This window comes from Grampus griseus (assembly GCF_964374135.1).
Source record: "Grampus griseus genome assembly, chromosome: 9".
Taxonomy (NCBI): Eukaryota; Metazoa; Chordata; class Mammalia; order Artiodactyla; family Delphinidae; genus Grampus; species Grampus griseus.
The window spans coordinates 83,681,485-83,704,913 of NC_139003.1; the positions used below are offsets into that span (position 1 = coordinate 83,681,485).

The following is a 23,429-nucleotide window of genomic DNA, read 5'->3' on the forward strand; positions in this document are numbered from 1 at the left end:
AAAACGAAAGACCTTCTTGTTCCAACAGTCCAATCTCTGCCAGTGTTGTCAAAGATTTCTCAGTCACTCAGCTGGGAATCTCGGTGAAATCATTTATTCTTCCTTGGCCAAATCCAAGTGCATTTCAGTCACCAACTCCTGTCTACTCATGTTTAGTTTTCTCAGGAATTAAGCTCAGCATTTTGCATGCGAGAGCCTGAACCTGAAGCAAGGCTTCAAGGCTTTCTTTGGGTCCAGTACCATGGAGGATGTGACACACTCCTCTCAGCAGGAGTGGCTCCTTCTCCGAGGTGTTTGATAGGCTGCCTCATGTTTCATGTGCAAAATAACCAGGTAACTCTGATAAATCTCCTTTGGAGACACGCTTTCTTATGTGCCCAACCCTCTTCTCCCTTTTAGTTGCTTATTTCTAACATGGCAGAGAAATTGCTCAGCACAGAATCAGTAGATCTGAGTAAACCTTGCAGCTCTGTTGTGTGAGTTTGGCCAAGTCAATTAACCTCTGAACTGATTTAATCATTTGTAAATTAAAACACTACCATATTTACCATTTACCGTTCTCATGTTGGACAAATACAGTAATAAATATTAAAAATCTTTGAAATAAATAATATTCTACACACAAAGGTTAATAGTATTATTGTAGTTAATTAACATTGAGTGAATGAAACTTTAACCTAATTTTACTACTCTAGACCTCACATTTTGTATCTTACACTGAAGAATTTGAATTAAAAATCAGTTTTCAAATGATATCCTCTCCCACTATAAAACAGAATTCCCTGGCTTGAATCAAAAGAAAATAAATATTTCAAGTAATCAAGTATAATAATATCTACAAAATTAATGAAGATTGCACATTGGAGAGAGTCTTTATTTAAAATGATATTTTCTGTCAAATATAAACCCCATGTTTAGTAAATCATCCCTGAAATCAGCTGCATTCCTTATTATTCCAAATATTTTTATTATTACTTAACAAAATTAATAATTGCTGGGACTTTCCTGGTGGCGCAGTGGTTAAGAATCCACCTGCCAATGCAGGGGACACGGATTCGATCCCTGATCAGGGAAGATCCCACATGCCATGGAGCAACTAAGCCCATGTGCCACAATGACTGAGCCTGTGCTCTAGAGCCCGTGAGCCACAACTACGCCTGTGTGCCACAACTACTGAAGCCCACGTGCCTAGAGCCGGTGTTCCGCAACAAGAGAAACCACCATAATAAGAAGCCCGCACACCGCAACAAAGAGTAGCCCCCGCTCACCGCAACCAGAGAAAATCCGTGTGCAGCAACGAAGACCCAAAGCAGTCAAAAATAAGTAAATTAAAAAAAAAATTAATAATTGCTATGTAGATTTTATTAAAACAAGATGATTCGCAGGTCAGTTGGTAGTTTATTTTAGAGTAATGAAATTTCAGTCATTTCTCCAGGTTTTCCAAGAGTTAGCAATTAGATATTACCTTTAAAAGTATTGCCAGAAATTAGAAATCATTATACTATTTTGTAAAAATTATTATGCAGAAGGAAAACTTAGAAAACATTATTTCTCTTTGCTGTAAAATGATTTTAAGTAGTATATAATAAAAACACATGGCTGGGGCAATCAATGGTAATGCTACCCCAGAAAATATTAAGAATTTTTGGACATATACTTCCAAAAACATAAAATAAACAGACTAAAAATATAATATTTATGTTTTCTTTTTTTATATAAATTTATTTATTTATTTTTGGCTGTATTGGGTCCTCGTTGCTGTGTACGGGCTTTCTCTAGTTGCAGCAAGCGGGGTCTACTCTTCATTGTGGTGCACAGGCTTCTAATTGCGGTGGCTTCTCTTGTTGCGGAGCACGGGCTCTAGGCATGCAGGCTTCAATAGTTGTAGCATGTGGGCTCAGTAGTTGTGGCTCGCGGCCTCTAGAGCACAGCCTCAGTAGTTGCAGTGCATGGGCTTAGTTGCTCCGTGGCATGTGGAGTCTTCTCCAACCAGGAATAAAACCCGTGTCCCCTGCATTGGCAGGCAGATTCTTAACCACTGTGCCACCAGCGAAGTCCTACTTATGTTTCCTTATACATACTTTTGAGAACAAAATTATCTCTGTTGGAGTATGAAGGTGGTTATTTGAGAAAAGAAAGTAAAATTTCATTCAAATGAGACTTTTACAGTACAGGGTTAATGATACAAAAACCACTTTCATGAACTAGCAAAGAGGTCATAGTATCAGTGTGAAAAAGAAATATATAGGAATGGCAGAACCCTCTTTTATGACAGGGAACTTTTCTGAACTTTTATTAAATCACATTGACTATTGGTGCATTCATGTATTTGAAATATCTATCATTATTGGGAAAATTGTTTGTCATCAATTGATTAGGAATGTAATTCAACTAATATTTATTGAATTCCAAGCAATTATAAGTCACTGTGCTAGGCTTTAAAGAATAAAAATTGTATTAGGCAGGAAAATGAAGTTTGTCATAAATGAAGATTAGCAAAATTTGTTCCTCCTATCCACCAATTTTCATAATATAATAGTAATGCTCTGTGATAAAGTTAGACATTGGGCAGCATAAAAACTTTTTTATTTCTTGGGCCTGCCCACAGGAAGTAGTTAATCTTCAGCTCCCTTCAATACAATTACCACTTGAATACCGTCCCAAAATGTGAAAAATCATGCACCATATGTGTGTGTGTGTGTGTGTGTGTGTGTTTCTTATTCCTTTTCAGATTTGTTCTTATTCTCCTCTCTGCTGTCATCCTTACCCTGAAGTAAAAATTCATTTCTAATGAAGTTTGTAGCATCTAATTTTTTGTTGATTTCAAAATGTATTCCTAGGTAAATAGTCACAAAACATTTTCATAAAATTTGTTAAGAACAAATAGTAATAGTTCAGTAAAAATGAAAGTTTACTTCAAAAAGATATTTTTAGTAGGCTTTCATTGGAGACAAATTTAAGGGATGAGTTGTGGTTGTTGAAGATGGCCACCTCTGAATACACTTTTATCAGTTCAAAAACCATATATAATTTTAGATGTAATTTTATATGTACTATGGACAGAAGGCAATTAAGAATGCCTTTGGTTAATTGTATATTTTTTCTTCTTTCCTGTTCTTGGCTCAGTCTTCCCTATATTTCTAGAGGTGATAACAGCCACGGATGTCTAAAAATGAATTTTAAGGAAATTTTAATTTATTGCCTTCAGGTCTAGATAATTGAGTTTACAAGTCTATAGCACTTTACCTGGCAAGTGTATAAATAGCCAGAGTTGTACAATTCAGTGAAAGTCCATTAGAATACAATTCACTTTCAGGGTCCTTGACTGCTTCCTGCTTGACTCATATACTCCCCTTCCAGTCACTTGGGAGCATAGCACACTTAGCCACTTGGCAACAGGCATAGCTTTCTTTTCCAACTTCCAACGCATGAAGGTTTCCCTCCCCACTTCCCTTTCCACTGCAGTCTCACATATAGTGTGAGTTCAGTCTCTTAAACCTAATTTCTGCTTTTCATTTCTCTCCTGGGTCAGATCAGGGCCCTGCCTTTCAGAGATGGGAGTAGTTACAACCCAGAAACAAGAATGATGAAGAGATCTTCCCTTGTCCTTCCTCCACCATCACTGTAATAGCCCCCAATGGCTATTTTCTTCCTCCTCATTGCCCACCCACTGCAACTTCTCTAACACACAGGCACCCATTGTGCATGCACGCACATATCCTGTTCCTTGAATGACATATCTAAACTGACTTATGTGAACCTAGATTTCTTCTGAAATTTGAAGATACGTTCCAGGTTTTGTAATACTCAGTTTTTCACTATTACGCCCTGCCCTTGTCTTTTCTACAAGGTCTATATGTTTTTATGTATTGGAGCCAGGGGTGGGGAATAGATAAAAGGGTTTAGGGCTTACAAATTCTGTGGGGAAAGGCGTTTCAGATTTTTTAATGCCAGGGAAATTTCAAAGTGATTTTGTATTTGCTTCTAAATGGCAAAGAAATTTCAGCTCATTTTATAGTGAAATCAGACCAAATGGCTGATGGCAGTATAAACTGAGACAGGCAGGACTTCAGAATAAACTAGGACTGAGGCCCTCCTAAGAAAAAGAGAGTTTGGGTTGAGGAGAGCTATAAGAATATATATTAGCAAGACGTTCATTGTCCCATAACCCTTTATACAAGAGCATAAAGAATTTATCTCCCAATAGTCCGCTGCTCTTCTGCTCACTCCTAACCCATCCTTGCACTAAGGAATCTTTGACAGTGGCAGCAAGAATTCCCACCAGGGTATTGGAGTTGGGAGTGTTCCATCTAACTCTCCTTGTGAAAGGAGGGTTTTGAGTTTTTAAGAACCTGTCAGCCTAAGTTGGAACTTCAGCCATTATTCCTCTGCTCCCACCTCCCAGGAAGCATTGTTATACATTGCAATGTATGACAACATGTTTCCAGCATATTATGAATAATATACCTCTGGTGCCTAATTAACTTAAAAGACTTATAGGTGGGCCAAAGATATAATATGCAACGTTATTTCTATGGGATAAACCAGTCTGCACTTCAAAATAAACTTTCAGAACACATTCTTCATTATTGGAAGTTAACCATGTAACAGTTCAAATCATGTGCCTAGAATTGTTTTAACTTCATTAGAAATGATCCGTCCAAAAAAAAAAAGAAAAATAAATGATCCATCCTCACACAACCTATGGAAGATATATTAGTCTGTGCTTTGGAATGACTTGAAAGGAATATGTTTAACTGTATTATCATAAAATGGGCTCACAAATAAAATTGTGTTTCTTTTTAAGTCAATTTGGGCAATGTGTTTATGTCATGATACTTTTCAGCATAAAGACATTTGGAGTGGACCATCTATTGTACCAGGTCACCTGGGAGTTTTAGGTTGCAGCAGGTTAGAAAAAAATAAAATGAGAGGACTCACCTTGCTTTTAGTTCTTAAAACATGAAATAATGTCAAATATTTACAGATCTGATCCTGCTAATTCTTCATCAATTTTATTCATATTATCACCTATTTAAAAATATAATTTAAATATATGACTATATATAATTTTAGCTGACTTGGGGATAATAGCTTACTAATATAAAACAAAATAAGCTCAAATATTCATTTTTCAAATACTGTTCACGTGTTCACTTTTAGTTTTATAAATGAATGTGTACCTCATATGAGCAGTTTAATTTGTGCTTTTTAAAATTAATGTGGGTAGGGCTTCCCTGGTGGTGCAGTGGTTAAGAATCCGCCTGCCAATGCAGGGGACACAGGTTTGAGCCCTGGTCCAGGAAGATCCCACATGCCACAGAGCAACTAAGGCCGTGAACCACAACTACTGAGCCTGTGAGCCACAACTACTGAGCCCACATGCCACAACTACTGAAGCCTGGGTGCCTAGAGCCCATGCTCTGAAACAAAGAGAAGCCACCACAATGAGAAGCCTGTGCATGGCAACGAAAAGTAGCCCCCACTCGCCACTACTAGAGAAAGCCTGTGCGCAGCAACGAAGACCCAACACAGCCAAAAATAAAGTAAATAAATAAATTTAAAAAATAAAATTAATGAGGATGAATTCTTTTTAAAAAAAAATATATAATTATTTATTTATTTTTGGCTGTGTTGGGTCTTCGTTTCTGTGCGAGGGCTTTCTCTAGTTGCGGCAAGTGGGGGCCACTCTTCGTCGCGGTGCGCGGGCCTCTCACTATTGCGGCCTCTCGTTGCGGAGCACAGGCTCCAGACGCGCAGGCTCAGTAGTTGTGGCTGACGGGCCTAGGTGCTCCTTGGCATGTGGGATCTTCCCAGACCAGGGCTCGGACCCGTGTCCCCTGCATTGGCAGGCAGATTCTCAACCACTGTGCCACCAGGGAAACCCCTGTGGGTGAATTCTTAAATTGGATTTTCTAAGAACAAAACTTTGGAATAAAGTTTAAAAGACAGTAAACTAAGACCCTAAAAAAAATTTTTTTTGCCTGCTAAATTATGTAGCTATTTTGGACAATAGTTTATTTTTTTGACCTTAGTAATTTTATGTAGAAACTTTAGAGCTTTGCGGTTTATTAACCTTCAGTGAGTTCAAACCCACTCATAACTATTGTAATAGATTGTTTTTTTTTTAACTTACAGTAGTATAATCTCTGGTTTAAAAAAATAAATTGAATTCAGGTCAGATTCACTTTTGGTCATATATCTTTTTTTTAATTAGCTGAATCCTGCTTTTTATAATGAACATCTAATATTTAAGAGTTAGGTGAGTCAAAGAAATCAGTAGGAAATGCCCTATTCCTAGACTAAATTAGCCATCTTGAGACATCATAGAAAATTTAGATGCACTTGAGTTTACTTTCAACTATGTTCCCTTCCTTTACATTTCTTGATTGTAAAATTTTGGGTAATGCACATACAGCACCTAGCACAATGCCAGGAATACAGTGAGTACTCATTTTCCCTTCTCCATGGAAACCTATAATCATAACTATAAGAAGAACTCTAATATTTACTTTGAGACCAAGACTAACAATGAAAAATGAAACAATAATAATATCCCATCTGTACAATAGTGGGGGGAAGGAAATGATAAAAAACCCATTTTCAATAGAGCTGGAGAATATTATTATAAGCCACTTACATTTATCTGTCATTTTTCTGAAATACCAATTATTCTCTCTAGTTTTGAATCTACTAATGACCTTCAACTGTTTAATATGTTTCCGTCTCTTTTATTATTTCATTTCTTATACAAAATATGTGACACCACTGAAATTTTGAAGAAAAACAACACACAAAGGTATTAAATCATGATTAAAAGGATTGACTAAACCCTCTGATACTATGATTAAAACATGGAAGGGTTACACATTTTCATATACCTAAATGTTTTCAGCTGTGAAAAAGCAATTAACCATGGCATCTGCAATGAGTCACCAAGGGCCTTATATTTGTGCTTCTATTTAAAATAGGCAAAGGAGAATTATTAGGGGAAGAACAATTTTACTGGCTCATAATTTATAGAAAGACTAGTATAGATCAAATGAATTCAGTGGTTGTGTACAGTACTCTAGCCATTTGTAAATGAGATGGGTCTCTAGATCATAAGAAACCAAAGACACCATTTTTCACCTAAAATGGGATGGAGCCTGCTCCAGCAGACTGGATTAGATATGTCTGTCACCTATTTTGTGGCTGTGGAGCTTAAAAGAATCAATCAACTTTTCTGTGATTTATTTCACCATTTTTGAGGTGAGTCAAGAAGAAACTATTCCTGGAAAAGGGGCATAGCAACAAAGCCCTGTAATATGTTCCTACTTCCTCAACTTCCCCACCATCCAATAAATTAACATAAAATGAATTTGCAATTACTCATGGGCATATCTTAAGGCAAATGGATAGATCTTCGCCTTCTTCCAATTCCTTACAGACTGCTTTGCTTGATTACTTTACTACTTTTTTGACAATGACAAGGTATGAAATCAATTTCGTGTTGATGATCTTAGCTTCCTAGACAATTCAGATAATAAAAAAATAATATCAAAGGGAGATTATCCGTGTATTTTTTTTCTTTTTTTAATTGAAGTATACTTGATGTACCATATTATATAAGTTACAGGTATACCATATAGTGATCCACAATTTTAAATGTTATACTCCATTTATAGTTATTATAAAATATTGGCTATATTCCCCATGTTGTAAAATATATCCTTGTAGTTTATTTTATATCTAATAGTTTGTACCACTTAATCCCATACCCCTGTATTGCCCCTCTCCACTGGTAACCATTAGTTTGTTCTCTATATATTTGAGTCTGCTTTTTTTTGGTATAATCACTAGTTTCTTGTAGTTTTTAGATTCCACATGTAAGTGACATCATACAGTATTTGTCTTTCTCTGTCTGACTTATTTCACTTAGCATAATGCCCTCCAAGTCCATCCATGTTGCTGCAAATGGCAAAATTTCATTTTTTTTAATGGCTGAGTAGTATTACATTTTATACATACATTTTATACATATATAATGTATGTACACACACACACCCCCCACATCTTCTTTATCCATTCATCTGCTGGTGGATACTTAGGTTGCTTTCATATCTTGGCAATTGTAAATAATCTGCTGTGAAATTGGGGTTCAGATAGCTTTTTAAATTAGTGTTTTCCATGCCTTTATTTCTTATGGGCTATAACTAACTTGTGATCTGTAATTATAACTAACAATAAAATAATTTAGTTGTCTGATTACCAAAAAAACTCCAAACTGTAAGAAATATTTAGTAGATAGTTTATATGGAAGTATAGAATTTAGATCTAGCAGAGACCTTATTGGGTTCTACAAATATTGTTATGGTTGAATGTTTTTGTCCCCTCCAAAGGTCATATGTTGAAATCCTGACTCCCCCATTGTGAAAGTCTTAGGAAGTTGGGCCTTTGGGAAGTAGTTAGGTCATAAGGGTGGAACTCTCATGAATGGGATATGTACCCTTATAAGAAGAAACGCGAGAGAGATGATTTCACTCTCAGCCATAGGGGATACAAGAAGATGGCCATCTGCAGACCAGGAAGAGTACCCTCATCAGGCACCCAGTCTACCAGCTGTTTGATCTTGGACTTCTCAGGTGTCTGAACTGTGAGATAGATATTTGTTGTTTAAGTCACCCAGTCTAATGGTATTCTGTTACAGCAACACAAACAGAACCACCTTTTACAGGTAAGAAAAATGAGACCCAGAAAAGATTAAATGACTTGTGCAAGACTACTCAATGAATGTGTTGGAGTGGTAATTAAAACTCAGTTTCCAAATCTGTAATCTAGCATTCTATCCACTATAGCATTTGTGATTTATTTATTCAGCAAACATTTCAGGGCCACTTATATTAAGAAGGCACTGCTTTAGAGATTGAAGTGAGGAGAGGGGAGAATATATAAAATGATTAGGAAATTCCCTGTCCTGGGGAGCTTACAGTTTAATACATAACTTAAAGTAGATCCACTAGTTATTATATGGCCTGTTAGAATGTACAGGTATTTAAGAAAGGTGACCAGGACATGGAAGTTCAGAGGAGTGAGAAGACTTCTGGCCAAAAGATCACAAGGAAGGCCAAGGGGAGGATAATTTTAAGTTGAAGGATGCATATGAATTCCACTGGTAGTATCAAAGGGAGGACTTTCTTATCTGTGATTTTTTTTTTTTTTTTTTTTTTTTTTTTTTTTTTTTCAGTACGCGGGCCTCTCACTGTTGTGGCCTCTCCCGTTGCGGAGCACAGGCTCCGGACGCACAGGCTCAGCGGCCATGGCTCACGGGTCCAGCCGCTCCACGGCATGTGGGACCTTCCCGGACCGGGGCACGAACCCGTGTCCCCTGCATCGGCAGGGGGACTCTCAACCACTGCACCACCAGGGAAGCCCTGTGATGTTTTTTATTTGAAAACAACAAAGGGGAAGTTGAAGAAATTGGCTAGAAAAACACAGGAAGGGGGCAATTCTGTATATCCAGGAAGCAAAAGTGATGGGTAGATTTTTCAGGGTGCTACTTTCAGGATGCATGCACTCGCATGCACATCCTTGGGTGACTCCACTTACAAAGACAACTCCTGGAAAAGAAACTTTAGTTGGATAAGAGAGAACAGGGAAAACTGACTAAAAGTCTGACTACATTTATACAGAATGAGAGAGATACAGTGACTTGAAAAGGGAAATCAGGGTACTGTTACTAAAAGAAGGTATCATAAGATAAAGCATAAATATGGGTGAAAAAAATAAAGCACAAACAAATCAAATGCCCACTTCAGAATTTTATGGAGTGTAAGGAAAAAAAAAAATGAGGTATAGAGAAGGAAGAATAAGTACGGTCAATAGAATGTTAGAGTAGCCTCATTTGGCTAAATCACAGGATGAATAAATTACATCAGAATGAACCAGACTTTGGCTTGCTGCTCATCTCCATCTTCTTTTTCATACACACCCAGCACCATACAAATCAGTGAATTACTCTCCCCAGTTTACAAGTTTTTAAGGTGCATACTGATTTGAGAAACTGTTGACTCAAGGGACAGGAAAATTTGAGCCAATGGTTATGCCCACAAATGAGGGATGGGACTACTCTCACCAGCTATTAGCAGTCAGACTCTTGGCACAAACAATATAGAGCCTGGTGTATTTCTCCCTCAACCTTAGGAAGATTGTCTGGCTTTGGCTACATCACTAAAACAAACAATTTTTCTTAAGGAATATGCCAAGGAGATTCTGTCCATCTGAGCCAAGCTGTAACTTCTTCCTTTGCTTCCTCTATCTGGGCATTCAAGCAGGGGAGGGAACAAAGCAGTTCTCCTGGGAGCATTTCTGAAAAGTATAGAAACTACAGAGATGCACACCATTTTCAAGTGGTAACATTTAGAGTTTTCTCCTCAAATAATCTATTGGATTTGCTCCCTGATTCTTCTTCCACTCCCCACCCCATCTTTGCTCTGAGCCCAGTGCCAAATAATTTGTGTGAGCTTCACTTTCTTCATTTGCAAATGAAGAGTTTGGATTAAGTTCTCTCCTAAGGGTTCTTCTTAGGTTATACTTTGATATCAGATTGAAAAGCTTGTTTGGGGTCATGTTGAGAAAATTGTTGACTACTTTGGACTAAGAAGTTTGGTCTTCAGACTGTAGATTATGAAAATTAGGTACATGTTATTTAGAAGCAGAATCATAGGCTTTATATTTTTCCCAGATCTCTTTTTGGCAAATGTGTAATTTGAGAAAGTATTATATCTTTTAATCTACTATTTTATTTTGTAAAATAATTTTTTTCACAGTTAAGTTTAAGTAAAATTACTCAATAATTTTTAAAATATAATAGTAAGCAAGAACCACTGAATTGTTTTGAAGAGTACAATGGCTAAGGCATGCAATGCAATGATGAACTTGGCAGTGCTATGCTTGACAGAATGATTGATGTAGGTATTCTCTAAGCTACCAAATCTAGGTATTACTAACAAATGACAAAACAGAAACTCTACAAACAATAATGATAAAACCAAAAATTATAACTATGACAAGATAGAAGATAATATTTTTTATTTTAATTATATATAACATTTACTGGACACTCAGTATGTGGCATTCTTTATTTTTTAGCTTGCTTTAAGATGTTAACTTATATACCTGAAATCAGGTAGTCTTAAGAGCCAGGCTCTATTTTTCAGCTCAGCCATTGCCCACTATCCATTGCTTAATCCTTCTTCAAGTGAAATTTCGAATTAAGGAAAAATATGCATTTAAAAGTATGTATTTATATATACATAAAATATGTATACATATTATGTATACATATGTATGCGAAACGTTTCTGTACATCTAATATGTTGATTGGGGTCATGTATAGTTGCAAACAGAAATCATAATAGTTTTAGAAAATGACTATTTCCTTTTTCTCTTATAACAAGATATCCTAAGATATGTAGTGGCCAATATTATTTTAACTGCTCAGTGAAGCCATCCAGAACCCAGTCTGTTTCTAACTTTACTACAATATCCTTAGCATGTTGGATTTTTCCCTTGTCCATCTCCCTTTGTGGTTTGTGGTCAGAATATCAAGTCTACGAGAGAGCAGAGGGGCCGTGGAAGTCCCAAAGAGGAATACCCAGTCTAGCCAAGATTGACTGGATGAGAAGTGTCGTGATATCAGATATAAACTCTAGTTCAATGAATAAGAAAACCCTCCTTCTGTGTTAGGTCTCAATGGCCAGGACATAGCTGCTGGAAGCTTCAAGGGCAGCTAGGGAGGCAGGGAACTAGATTGTATGACAGTTTCAGACAACCGTGATCCATGTCCTGGGTCTGAGAATGTTTGGGCCTGAAGCTAAATCAAGGTTCTAAATAAAAAAAAAAAATAGAGGAAAGAATGTTGGATAGGCAACCAGCAGAATATTCCATAATAAGGTAGTGGGTAAATAAAATTGCCTTACATGAAAAATGCTATGATGAATTGTGAAGGATGATAACGTATTTTTGAAATATGAGGCCAAGAAAGACCTTCCAAAACAAATGTGACAATTCATTTTAGTTAATAAAAGAAAGTTTATATTAATTCTCAGAAGCTTCAGCAGGTTTTTCCATGGCAAAAAAGATACATCCAGTCTTTGAATGAATAGACAGTCATTTTTTGTTGTTGTTGTTTTCTTAGGAAAATAAACTTTTGAGAGGGCTAATGTGGTATTTTTCTAGTAGAAGAAATGGTTTAAATTGATAATGTATTTTCAGGGGCAAGAATCATCTTGGACTACAAAATGTGGGCTTATCCATATTATATTAGGTGAGTGATTCTAGCTTACTTTAGTGGACAGACTACATCTGTTGTTCTATAGTTAGCATTTTCTTGGGCTGCCAGAAAACATCTCATCACTTGGCATGTCCCTCATATTAGACAGAAAGATAACGAGAAGAGAGGTGGAGTACAGGTGATGAAGGATCTGTAGACTCAGAACTCGGCAGAAACGACAGCTGAGAACAGTCAGGAATGGTGATTGCTCCGCAGCTGTATTGAATTAGCAAGGGTAGGCATGTTTTCTGACTGGGAAAGAACAAGGGAGGAAAACAGAACTTCAGAATTTCAGGATTTCTAATTTTTAACTAATTCAGTGTGATGTCAGTAAGTCTAAGACCCATGGAAACGCAGAGCATTTGGAGATGTAAACAATAGGTAATTGTTGATATATGCGATGGTGGTTTCAAGTGATTTTCATTTCTGAGTGTTCCAGTTCTTTGACTGAAAAAAAATTGAATTTGGAAAATAACATGTGCAAGCTCCTATCATTTGTTTTCTGCTATCATATTATATTGGGTGGAAAAGTAAATTGATACTATTGACTAAAATATATGAGAAACTTTGGAGAGTAAGAATTTTGATAGTTCAGTTAAAAATACTATTTTTTATGGTATCTTGCTCAGGCTGTGCCAGCAGATTAGAGGCAACTGAAACAATGAATATGGGAACTTCAGAAATGTAGCGATATATAGTTTTCAAATATATTTACTATTTGTGTAAAACATTATATGCACGCCCACGTAAGGCTATTTTTAAAATTTTTTTTATAGATTTGAATCTCATTTTTTTATTATTATTTTATTTTTACATCTTCATTGGAGTATAATTGCTTTACAATGGTATGTCATTTTCTGCTTTATAAGAAACTGAATCAGTTATACATATACATATGTTCCCATATCTCTTCCTTCTTGTGTCTCCCTCCCTCCAACCCTTCCTATTCCACCCCTCCAGGCGGTCGCAAAGCACTGAGCTGATCTCCCTGTGCTATGCGGCTGCTTCCCACTAGCTATCTACCTTACGTTTGGTAGTGTATATATGTCCATGCCTCTCTCGTGCTTTGTCACAGCTTACCCTTCCCCCTCCCCATATCCTCAAGTCCATTCTCTAGTAGGTCTGTGTCTTTATTCCTGTCTTACCCCTAGGTGCTTCATGACATTTTTTCTTCTTAAATTCCATATATATATATATGTGTTAGCATATGGTATTTGTCTTTCTCTTTCTGACTTACTTCACTCTGTATGAAAGACTCTAGGTCTATCCACCTCATTACAGATAGCTCAATGTCATTTCTTTTTATGGCTGAGTAATATTCCATTGTATATATGTACCACATCTTCTTTATCCATTCATCCGATGATGGACACTTAGGTTGTTTCCATCTCCGGGCTATTGTAAATAGAGCTGCAATGAACATTTCGGTACATGGCTCTTTATGAATTATGGTTTTCTCAGGGTATATGCCCAGTAGTGGGATTGCTGGGTCATATGGTAGTTCTATGTGTAGATTTTTAAGGAACTTCCATACTGTTCTCCACAGTGGCTGTATGAATTTACATTCCCACCAACAGTGCAAGACGGTTCCCTTTACTCCCTTATCGTTTCTAGATTTTTTGATGATGGCCATTCTGACTGGTGTGAGATGACATCTCCTTGTAGTTTTGATTTGCACTTCTCTAATGATTAATGATGTTGAGCATTCTTTCATGTATTTGTTGGCAGTCTGTATATCTTCTTTGGAGAAATGTCTATTTAGGTCTTCTGCCCAATTTTGGATTGGGTTGTTTGTTTTTTGTTATTGAGCTGCATGAGCTGCTTATAAATTTTGGAAATTAATCCTTTGTCAGTTGCTTCATTTGCAAATATTTTCTCCCATTCTGAGGGTTGTCTTTTGGTCTTGTTTATGGTTTCCTTTGCTGTGCAAAAGCTTTTAAGTTTCATTAGGTCCCATTTGTTTATTTTTGTTTTTATTTCCATTTCTCTAGGAGGTGGGTCAAAAAGGATCTTGCTGTGATTTATGTCATAGAGTGTTCTGCCTCTGTTTTCCTCTAAGAGTTTGATAGTTTCTGGCCTTACATTTAGGTCTTTAATCCATTTTGAGCTTATTTTTGTGAATGGTGTTAGGGAGTGATCTAATCTCATACTTTTACATGTACCAGTCCAGTTTTCCCAGCACCACTTATTGAAGAGGCTGTCCTTTCTCCACTGTACATTCCTGCCTCCTTTATCAAAGATAAGGTGACAATATGTGCGTGGGGTTATCTCTGGGCTTTCTATCCTGTTCCATTGATCTATCTTTCTGTTTTTGTGCCAGTACCATACTGTCTTGAACACTGTAGCTTTGTAGTATAGTCTGAAGTCAGGGAGCCTGATTCCTCCAGCTCCGTTTTTCGTTCTCAAGATTGCTTTGGCTATTCGGGGTCTTTTGTGTTTCCATACAAATTGCAAAATTTGTTGTTCTAGTTCTGTGCAAAATGCCAGTGGTAGTTTGATAGGGATTGCATTGAATCTGTAGATTGCTTTGGGTAGTAGAGTCATTTTCACAATGTTGATTCTTCCAATCCAAGAACGTGGTATATCTCTCCATCTATTTGTATCATCTTTAATTTCTTTCATCAATGTCTTATAATTTTCTGCATACAGGTCTTTTGTCTCCTTAGGTAGGTTTATTCCTAGGTATTTTATTCGTTTTGTTGCAGTGGTAAATGGGAGTGTTTTCTTGTTTTAACTTTCAGATTTTTCATCATTAGTGTATAGGCATACAAGACATTTCTGTGCATTAATTTTGTATCCTGCTACTTTACCAAATTCATTGATTAGCTCTAGTAGTTTTCTGGTAGCATCTTTAGGATTCTCTATGTATAGTATCATGTCATCTGCAAACAGTGACAGCTTTACTTCTTCTTTTCCAATTTGGATTCCTTTTATTTCCTTTTCTTCTCTGATTGCTGTGGCTAAAACTTCCAAAACTATGTTGAATAAGAGTGGTGAGAGTGGGCAACCTTGTCTTGTTCCTGATCTTGGTGGAAATGCTTTCAGTTTTTCACCATTGAGGATGATGTTGGCTGTGGGCTTGTCATATATGGCCTTTATTATGTTGAGGAAAGTTCCCTCTATGCTTGCTTTCTGCAGGGTTTTTATCATAAATTGGTGTTGAATTTTGTCGAAAGCTTTCTCTGCATCTATTGAGATGATCATGTGGTTTTTCTCCTTCAATTTGTTAATATGGTGTATCACGTTGATTGATTTGCATATATTGAAGAAATCCTTGCTTTCCTGGAATAAACCCCACTTGATCATGGTGCATGATCCTTTTAATGTGCTGTTGGGTTCTGTTTGCCAGTATTTTGTTGAGGATTTTTGCATCTATGTTCATCAGTGATATTGGCCTGTAGTTTTCTTTCTTTGTGACATCCTTGTCTGGTTTTCGTATCAGGGTGATGGTGGCCTCATAGAATGAGTTTGGGAGTGTTCCTCCCTCTGCTATATTTTGGAAGAGTTTGAGAAGGATAGGTGTTAGCTCTTCTCTAAATGTTTGATAGAATTTGCCTGTGAAGCCATCTGGTCCTGGGCTTTTCTTTGTTGGAAGATTTTTAATCACAGTTTCAATTTCATCACTTTTGATTGGTCTGTTCATATTTTCTATTCCTGATTCAGTCTTGGCAGGTTGTGCATTTCTAAGAATTTGTCCATTTCTTCCAGGTTGTCCATTTTATTGGCATAGAGTTGCTTGTAGTAATCTCTCATTATCTTTTGTATTTCTTCAGTGTCAGTTGTTACTTCTCCTTTTTCATTTCTAATTCTATTGATTTGAGTATTCTCCTTTTTTTTCTTGATGAGTCTGGCTAATGGTGTATCAATTTTGTTTATCTTCTCAAAGAACCAGATTTAGTTTTATTGATCTTTGCTATCATTTCCTTCATTTCTTTTTCATTTATTTCTGATCTGATTTTTATGATATCTTTCCTTCTGCTAACTTTGGGGTTGTTTTGTTCTTCTTTCTCTAATTGCTTTAGGTGCAAGGTTAGGTTGTTTATTCGAGATGTTTCCTGTTTCTTAAGGTAGGATTGTATTGCTATAAACTTCCCTCTTAGAACTGCTTTTGCTGCATCCCATAGGTTTTGGGTCATCGTGTCTCCATTGTCATTTGTTTCTAGGTATTTTTTAATTTCCTCTTCGATTTCTTCAGTGATCACTTCGTTATTAAGTAGTGTATTGTTTAGCCTCCATGTATTTGTATTTTTTACAGATCTTTTTCTGTAATTGATATCTAGTCTCACAGCGTTGTGGTCGGAAAAGATACTTGATACAGTTTCAATTTTCTTAAATTTACCAAGGCTTGATTTGTGACCCAAGATATGATCTATCCTGGAGAATGTTCCATGAGCACTTGAGAAAAATGTGTGTTCTGTTGTTTTTGGATGGAATGTCCTATAAATATCAATTACGTCCGTCTTGTTTAATGTATCATTTAAAGCTTGTGTTTCCTTATTTATTTTCATTTTGGATGATCTGTCCATTGGTGAAAGTGGGGTGTTAAAATCCCCTACTATGAATGTGTTACTGTCGATTTCCCCTTTTATGGCTGTTAGTATTTGCCTTATGTATTGAGGTGCTCCTATGTTGGGTGCATAAATATTTACAATTGTTATATCTTCTTCTTGGATCGATCCCTTGATCATTATGCAGTGTCCTTCTTTGTCTCTTGTAATAGTCTTTATTTTAAAGTCTATTTTGTCTGATATGAGAATTGCTACTCCAGCTTTCTTTTGGTTTCCATTTGCATGAAATATCTTTTTCCATCCCCTTACTTTCAGTCTGTGTGTGTCTCTAGGTCTGAAGTGGGTCTCTTGTAGACAGCAAATATATGGGTCTTGTTTTTGTATCCATTCCGCCAATCTGTGTCTTTTGGTTGGACCATTTAATCCATTTACATTTAAGGTAATTATTGATATGTATGTTCCTGTTCCCATTTTCTTAATTGCTTTGGTTTCATTATTGTAGGTCTTTTCCTTTTCTTGTGTTTCTTGCCTAGAGAAGTTCCTTTAGCAGTTGTTATAAATCTGGTTTGGTGGTGCTGAAGTCTCTCAGCTTTTGCTTGTCTGTAAAGATTTTAATTTCTCCATCAAATTGGAATGAGATCCTTGCTGGGTAGAGTAATCTTGGTTGCAGGTTTTTCTCCTTCATCACTTTAAATATGACCTGCCAGTCCCTTCTGGCTTGCAGAGTTTCTGCTGAAAGATTAGCTGTTAACCTTATGGGGTTCCCTTGTGTGTTATTTGTTGTTTTTCCCTTGCTGCTTTTAATATGTTTTCTTTGTATTTAATTTTTGACATTTTGATTAATATGTGTCTTGGCGTATTTCTCCTTGGATTTATTTTGTGTGGGACTCTCTGTGCTTTCTGGATTTGATTAACTATTTCCTTTCCCACATTAATGAAATTTTCAACTATAATCTCTTCAAATATTTTCTCAGTCCCTTTCTTTTTCTCTTCTTCTTCTGGAACCCGTATAATTCGAATGTTGGTGCGTTTAATGTTGTCCCAGAGGTCTCTGAGACTGTCCTCAGGTCTTTTCATTCTTTTCTCTTTATTCTGCTCTGCAGCAGTTATTTCCACTCTTTTATCTTCCAGGTCACTTATCCGTTCTTCTGCCTCAGTTATTCTGCTATTGATCCCATCTAGAGTATTTTTTATTTCATTTATTGTGTTGTTCATCATTGCTTGTTTCATCTTTAGCTCTTCTAGGTCCTTCTTAAATGTTTCTTTCATTTTGTCTATTCTATTTCCAAGATTTTGGATCATTTTTACTATCATTTTTGTGAATTCTTTTTCAGGTAGACTGCCTGTTTCCTCTTCATTTGTTAGGTCTGGTGGGTTTTTATCTTGCTCCTTCATCTGCTGTGTGTTTTTCTCATTTGCTGTGAAGTCTTCTCATTTTGCTTATCTTACTGTGTTTGGCGTCTCCTTTTTGCAGGCTGCAGGTTCGTAGTTCCCGTTGTTTTTGGTGTCTGTCCCCAGTGGCTAAGGTTGGTTCAGTGGGTGGTGTAGGCTTCCTGGTGGAGGGGACTGGTGTGTGTGTTCTGGTGGTGAGGCTGGATCTTGTGTTTCTGGTGGGCAGGTCCATGTCTGGTGGTGTGCTTTGGGGTGTCTGTGGACTTATTGTGATTTTAGGCAGCCTCTCTGCTAATGGGTGGGGTTGTGTTCCTGTCTTGGTAGTTGTTTGGCATAGGATGTCCAGCACTGTAGCTTGCTGGTCGTTGAGTGAAGCTGGGTGCTGGTGTTGAGATGGAGATCTCTGGGAGATTTTCGCCGTTTGATATTATGTGGAGCCGGGAGGTCTCTTGTGGACCAGTGTCATGAAGTTGGCTCTCCCACCTCAGAGGCACAGCACAGACTCCTGGCTGCAGCAAGAGGCTTTCATCCACACGGCTCAGAATACAAGGGAGAAAAAGTAGAAAGAAAGAATTAGTAGAAGAAGAAAGAAAGAGAGAGAGAGAGAGGGAGGGAGGGAGGGAGAGAGAGAGAGAGGGAGAGAGGGAGGGAGGAAGGGAGGGAGGGAGAGGGAGGGAGGGAGGGAGGGAGAGAGAGAGAAAGAAAGAAAAAGGAGGGAGGGAGGGAGGGATAAAGGAAGGAAGGAAGGAGGGAAGGAAGGATAAAAGAAAGAAATAATATAAGGTAAAATAAAATTAAGATAAAATATAATAAAGTTATTAAAATTAAAAAATTAAGAAAAAAATTTAAAAACCAAGCCAAAACAAAAAAAAACGGACGGATAGAACGCTAGGACAAATGGTGGAAGCAAAGCTATACAGACAAAATCTCACACAGAAGCATACACACACATACACACTCACAAAAAGAGGAAAAGGGGAAAAAATCATAAATCTTGCTCTCAAAGTCCACCTCCTCAATTTGGGGTGATTCATTGTCTATTCAGGTATTCCACAGGTGCAGGGTACATCAAGTTGATTGTGGAGATTTAATCCGCTGCTCTTGAGACTGCTGGGAAAGATTTTCCTTTCTCTTCTTTGTTCGCACAGCTCCCGGAGCTCAGCTTTGGATTTGACCCCACCTCTGCGTGTAGGTCACCGGAGGGCATCTGTTCTTCGCTCAGACAAGACGGGGTTAAAGGAACTGCTGATTCGGGGGCTCTGGCTCACTCAGGCGGGGGGAGGGAGGGATACGGAGTGTGGGGCAGGCCTGCGGTGGCAGAGGCCGGCGTTGCACCACCCTGAGGCGCGCCGTGCGTTCTCCCGGGGGAGTTGTCCCTGGATCCTGGGACCCTGGCAGTGGCGGGCTGCACAGGCTCCCCGGAAGGGCAGTGTGGAAAGTGACCTGTGCTCGCACACAGGCTTCTCGGTGGTGGCAGCAGCAGCCTTAGCATCTCATGCCCGTCTCTGGGGTCCGCGCTTTTAGCCGTGGCTCGCGCCCGTCTCTGGAGCTCCTTTAAGCGTCTCTCTTAATCCCCTCTCCTCGTGCACCAGGAAATAAAGAGGGAAGAAAAAGTCTCTTGCCTCTTCGGCAGGTCCAGACTTTTCCCCGGACTCCCTCCCGGCTAGCCGTGGTTCACTAACCCCCTGCAGGCTGTGTTCACGCCGCCAACACCCGTCCTCTCCTGGCGCTCCGACCGAAGCCCGAGCCTCAACTCCCAGCCCCGACCGCCGCGGCGGGTGAGCAGACAAGCCTTTCGGGCTGGTGAGTGCCGGTCAGTACCGATCCTCTGTGCAGGAATCCCTCCGCTTTGCCCTCCACACCCCTGTGGCTGCGCTCTCCTCCGCGGCCCCAAAGCTTTCCCCCTCCGCCACCCGCAGTCTCCGCCCGCGAAGGGGCTTCCTAGTGTGTAGAAACCTTTCCTCCTTCGCAGCTCCCTCCCACTGGTGCAGGTCCCGTCCCTATCCTTTTGTCTCTGTTTATTCTTTTTTCTTTTGCCTTACTCAGGTACGTGGGGGGAGTTTCTTGCCTTTTGGGAGGTCTGAGGTCTTCTGCCAGCGTTCAGTAGGTGTTCTGTAGGAGTTGTTCCACGTGTAGCTGTATTTCTGGTGTATCTTTGGGGACGAAGGTGATCTCCGCGTCTTACACTTCCGCCATCTTTCCGGAAGCCATGCCTCACTTTTGTTGGAATCAGTCAGCAAAACCTTTTTCGAAACCCGAAATTCTCCACACCTCCTACCTTTCGCGCCGCCCTAGTCTCGAAGCTCCCGCCACTGCTCCTCAGGCCGGATCCCCGTGGGAGGACCCGTGGGCTGCGTCCATAAGGCTATTTTATGTGGTCATGGTGGTTCAAATAGATTGATAATGAATTATAATTTTGAGATTCAAAAGGATTTGAAGAAAATATGATTTTTGTAACTATTACAGACATCCTATTTCCTCTATCTGTAATTCTTTGTCTTGGCTCAATTACCCTAATATGTTTGAAAAGATCAGGGTTTTAGAAATTCTTATTTATATTTTTATAAGTATTTTGATTTATAATTCATTCTTCCAAGTATAAGAATATGAAGGGCCTTAGATAAATCTTCATAATTTAACATAATTATCATTAAATATGAAAATAATCTTTGATAAATTCACAGTATTGATTTTCTTACCTGTAGCCCAGTTTGTTTTTCATTAGATTATAATGAAAAGTGTACTCAAAATTATGTTATTATTATTTCTATAATAATAATAATAAAATTTAAAAATACCTAAAGTCTTTCAAACATTGTCTGTAGTTAAAAACATCTGCACATATTTTATATGGCAGATACATTATTTTGATTCATTTTATAAAGGTAGTAAAACATTTATATTGGTGTAATTCTTTTTCTTTTAACTTCTTTATCACCCTACTTATCTAAATCCAGAGTAACTTTAAATAACTGTAAAACCTTTTCAAACCTTGAAGACATACTAAGTGAAATAAGCCTGTCACAAATGGCAAATATTATACTATTCCACTTGTCTAAGATACCTAGAGTGGTCAAATTCAAAGGCAGAAAGACTGGGAGAAAGGGAGAGTGGGAAGTAAAAAAAAAAAGTCTTTTTAGCCATGCAATGAGATACACTATGGCATTTTAGTATGATTTCAGTTCAAGAGTACCATGTGTCCTTTGCCGTAATAAAGACTTCATTCTAAATGAAAAACAAAGAGTGCATGTAAAACACTGAGCACTGACTGAGTGGATAATTGTTATCTTAGTGAATGTTATCTTTTATTATTATGGGCAGCAAATGTTTCAGAAGGTCAAAAGAGCAATGTGAAATAATGCATGTTTTAAATGGCTTCATGAGTATGTTTATGACAGATCAAATTACATAGTTAAAATATTTTCCAACATCCTTTATTAAGAAACTGTATTATTCTAGGAGGAATTGTTGATAAGGATCTTCGTCACTACCTCAACTTACGATTTCAGAAGGGTTCTGTGGACCACGAACTTCAGCAAATCATTCGTGACAACCTCTACCTCCGCACAGTGCCATGTGAGTAACAGGCAATTTTTTTTTCCTATGGTAACAGATAAATGTTCACTGTATATTCATTGTTTAATTTAAAAGAAAAGTCCAATTGCACTGATTTTTTAAATGGTGGACTTTTGGAATAGACAATTTATTTGAGATATGGAAGTTTTAAATGCAAAAGCTTGTAACTGCAGTTGTGTGGTTTATGATGATGTCATAGCCAGAAGAGACATGATTTTCAAGCTATAAAGCCTAACTTCTCAAGTTAGTATGGAGAAATATTAGTTCTAGTCCAGGATGTTGGTGATTTCAGAATGAATCATAATTGGGGTAGAACTCCACACACGGAGACAAGAGAATGCAAATTCAATTCATTAGCTGAAACAGATATTTCATAGATGGAATCTACACAGTAACTCCCAATCTCATCACTGGTTTGCAGCAGGGGAGTCTTACAAGTGGAAAGGAAATTATGCATTGGAAAGTAAAGTTAAATGTTCTGTAACTCTGAGAAAGTGATAACGTTGAGTGTTGGGCACATATTTCTTAATATACAGCCTATAGAAATTCACAACAATCCCTGATTATGAGCAGGTGCTACTTCAAAAGAGAGGAATTGGTAAAATGATAAAATTCACAAATCAACTTTTTAGTACCTGCTTCAGCTCATTTGAGAATCTTCTGTTTACTTTAGGACAATTCAAGGACGTTTCAAGCCAGGTCCTAGATCCTAGATAGATATCAAAATCAATTTCCTTCAAGGTAGATTCCATGACCTCCAGAAACTTTCCAATATCTATCTGGAAACTCTGATCTGTGAGTGTTGTGTGTGTTCCTTTTGTTTTAGTTTTGTTCTAAACTTTAATAAACTCAAAGATGTGGGCAGTGGAAGGTTGATATTAAAGAAAGAAAATCTTGGCTGAAATAAGTGAAACAAATAAACCATGTATATATATATATATATATATATACACACACATACATACATATATATAGGTATGTGTATATATATGTATGTATATGTGTGTATATATGTATAAATATATATTTATATATATATGTATATAGTTTCTGGGATTGAACTGCCAGAACTATGTGAAAGGTATGGATTAAGGATGACTATAACAAAATACTGAAAACACACAAAGAAGTGAAATGGATAATTCAGCATCCAACCCTTTTCACCTACACACATCTTAGGAGGGGTGGCCCTTCCCACTGTTAGCACTAAATGTTCATCAAAACAAAAATGCCAGGGCACCACTATCAGACATTCCTAGATGAGAATGCTTATTGATTGACATCTTGTCAGTCCAAATGCTACCTCTGTGAGTGTGTGTTAGTTAAGTGAGTAGACTTTTGGACTCTGAACAGTATGGAGGTTCCTTAAAAAACTACAAATAGAACTACCATATGACCCAGCAATCCCACTACTGGGCATATACCCTGAGAAAACCATAATTCAAAAAGAGTCATGTACCACAATGTTCATTGCAGCTGTATTTACAATAGCTAGGATATGGAAGCAACCTAAGTGTCCATCGACAGATGAATGGATAAAGAAGATGTGGCACATATATACAATGGAATATTACTCATCCATAAAAAGAAACGAAATTGATTTATTTGTAGTGAAGTGGATGGACCTAGAGTCTGTCATA

General features: G+C 37.7%; 1 protein-coding gene across 3 annotated transcripts in view; it reads left to right on the forward strand.

Annotated features, from left to right (window-relative positions):
- MAGI2 (membrane associated guanylate kinase, WW and PDZ domain containing 2) overlaps positions 1-23,429 on the forward strand; it is a 1,326,400-nt gene that overhangs the window by 350,633 nt on the left and 952,338 nt on the right. For all 3 annotated transcript variants that reach the window (XM_082661503.1, XM_082661504.1, XM_082661505.1), the window contains exon 2: positions 21,673-21,789. In XM_082661503.1, the coding sequence (XP_082517629.1) occupies positions 21,673-21,789 (117 nt within the window). The remainder of the gene's footprint in view (positions 1-21,672; positions 21,790-23,429) is intronic.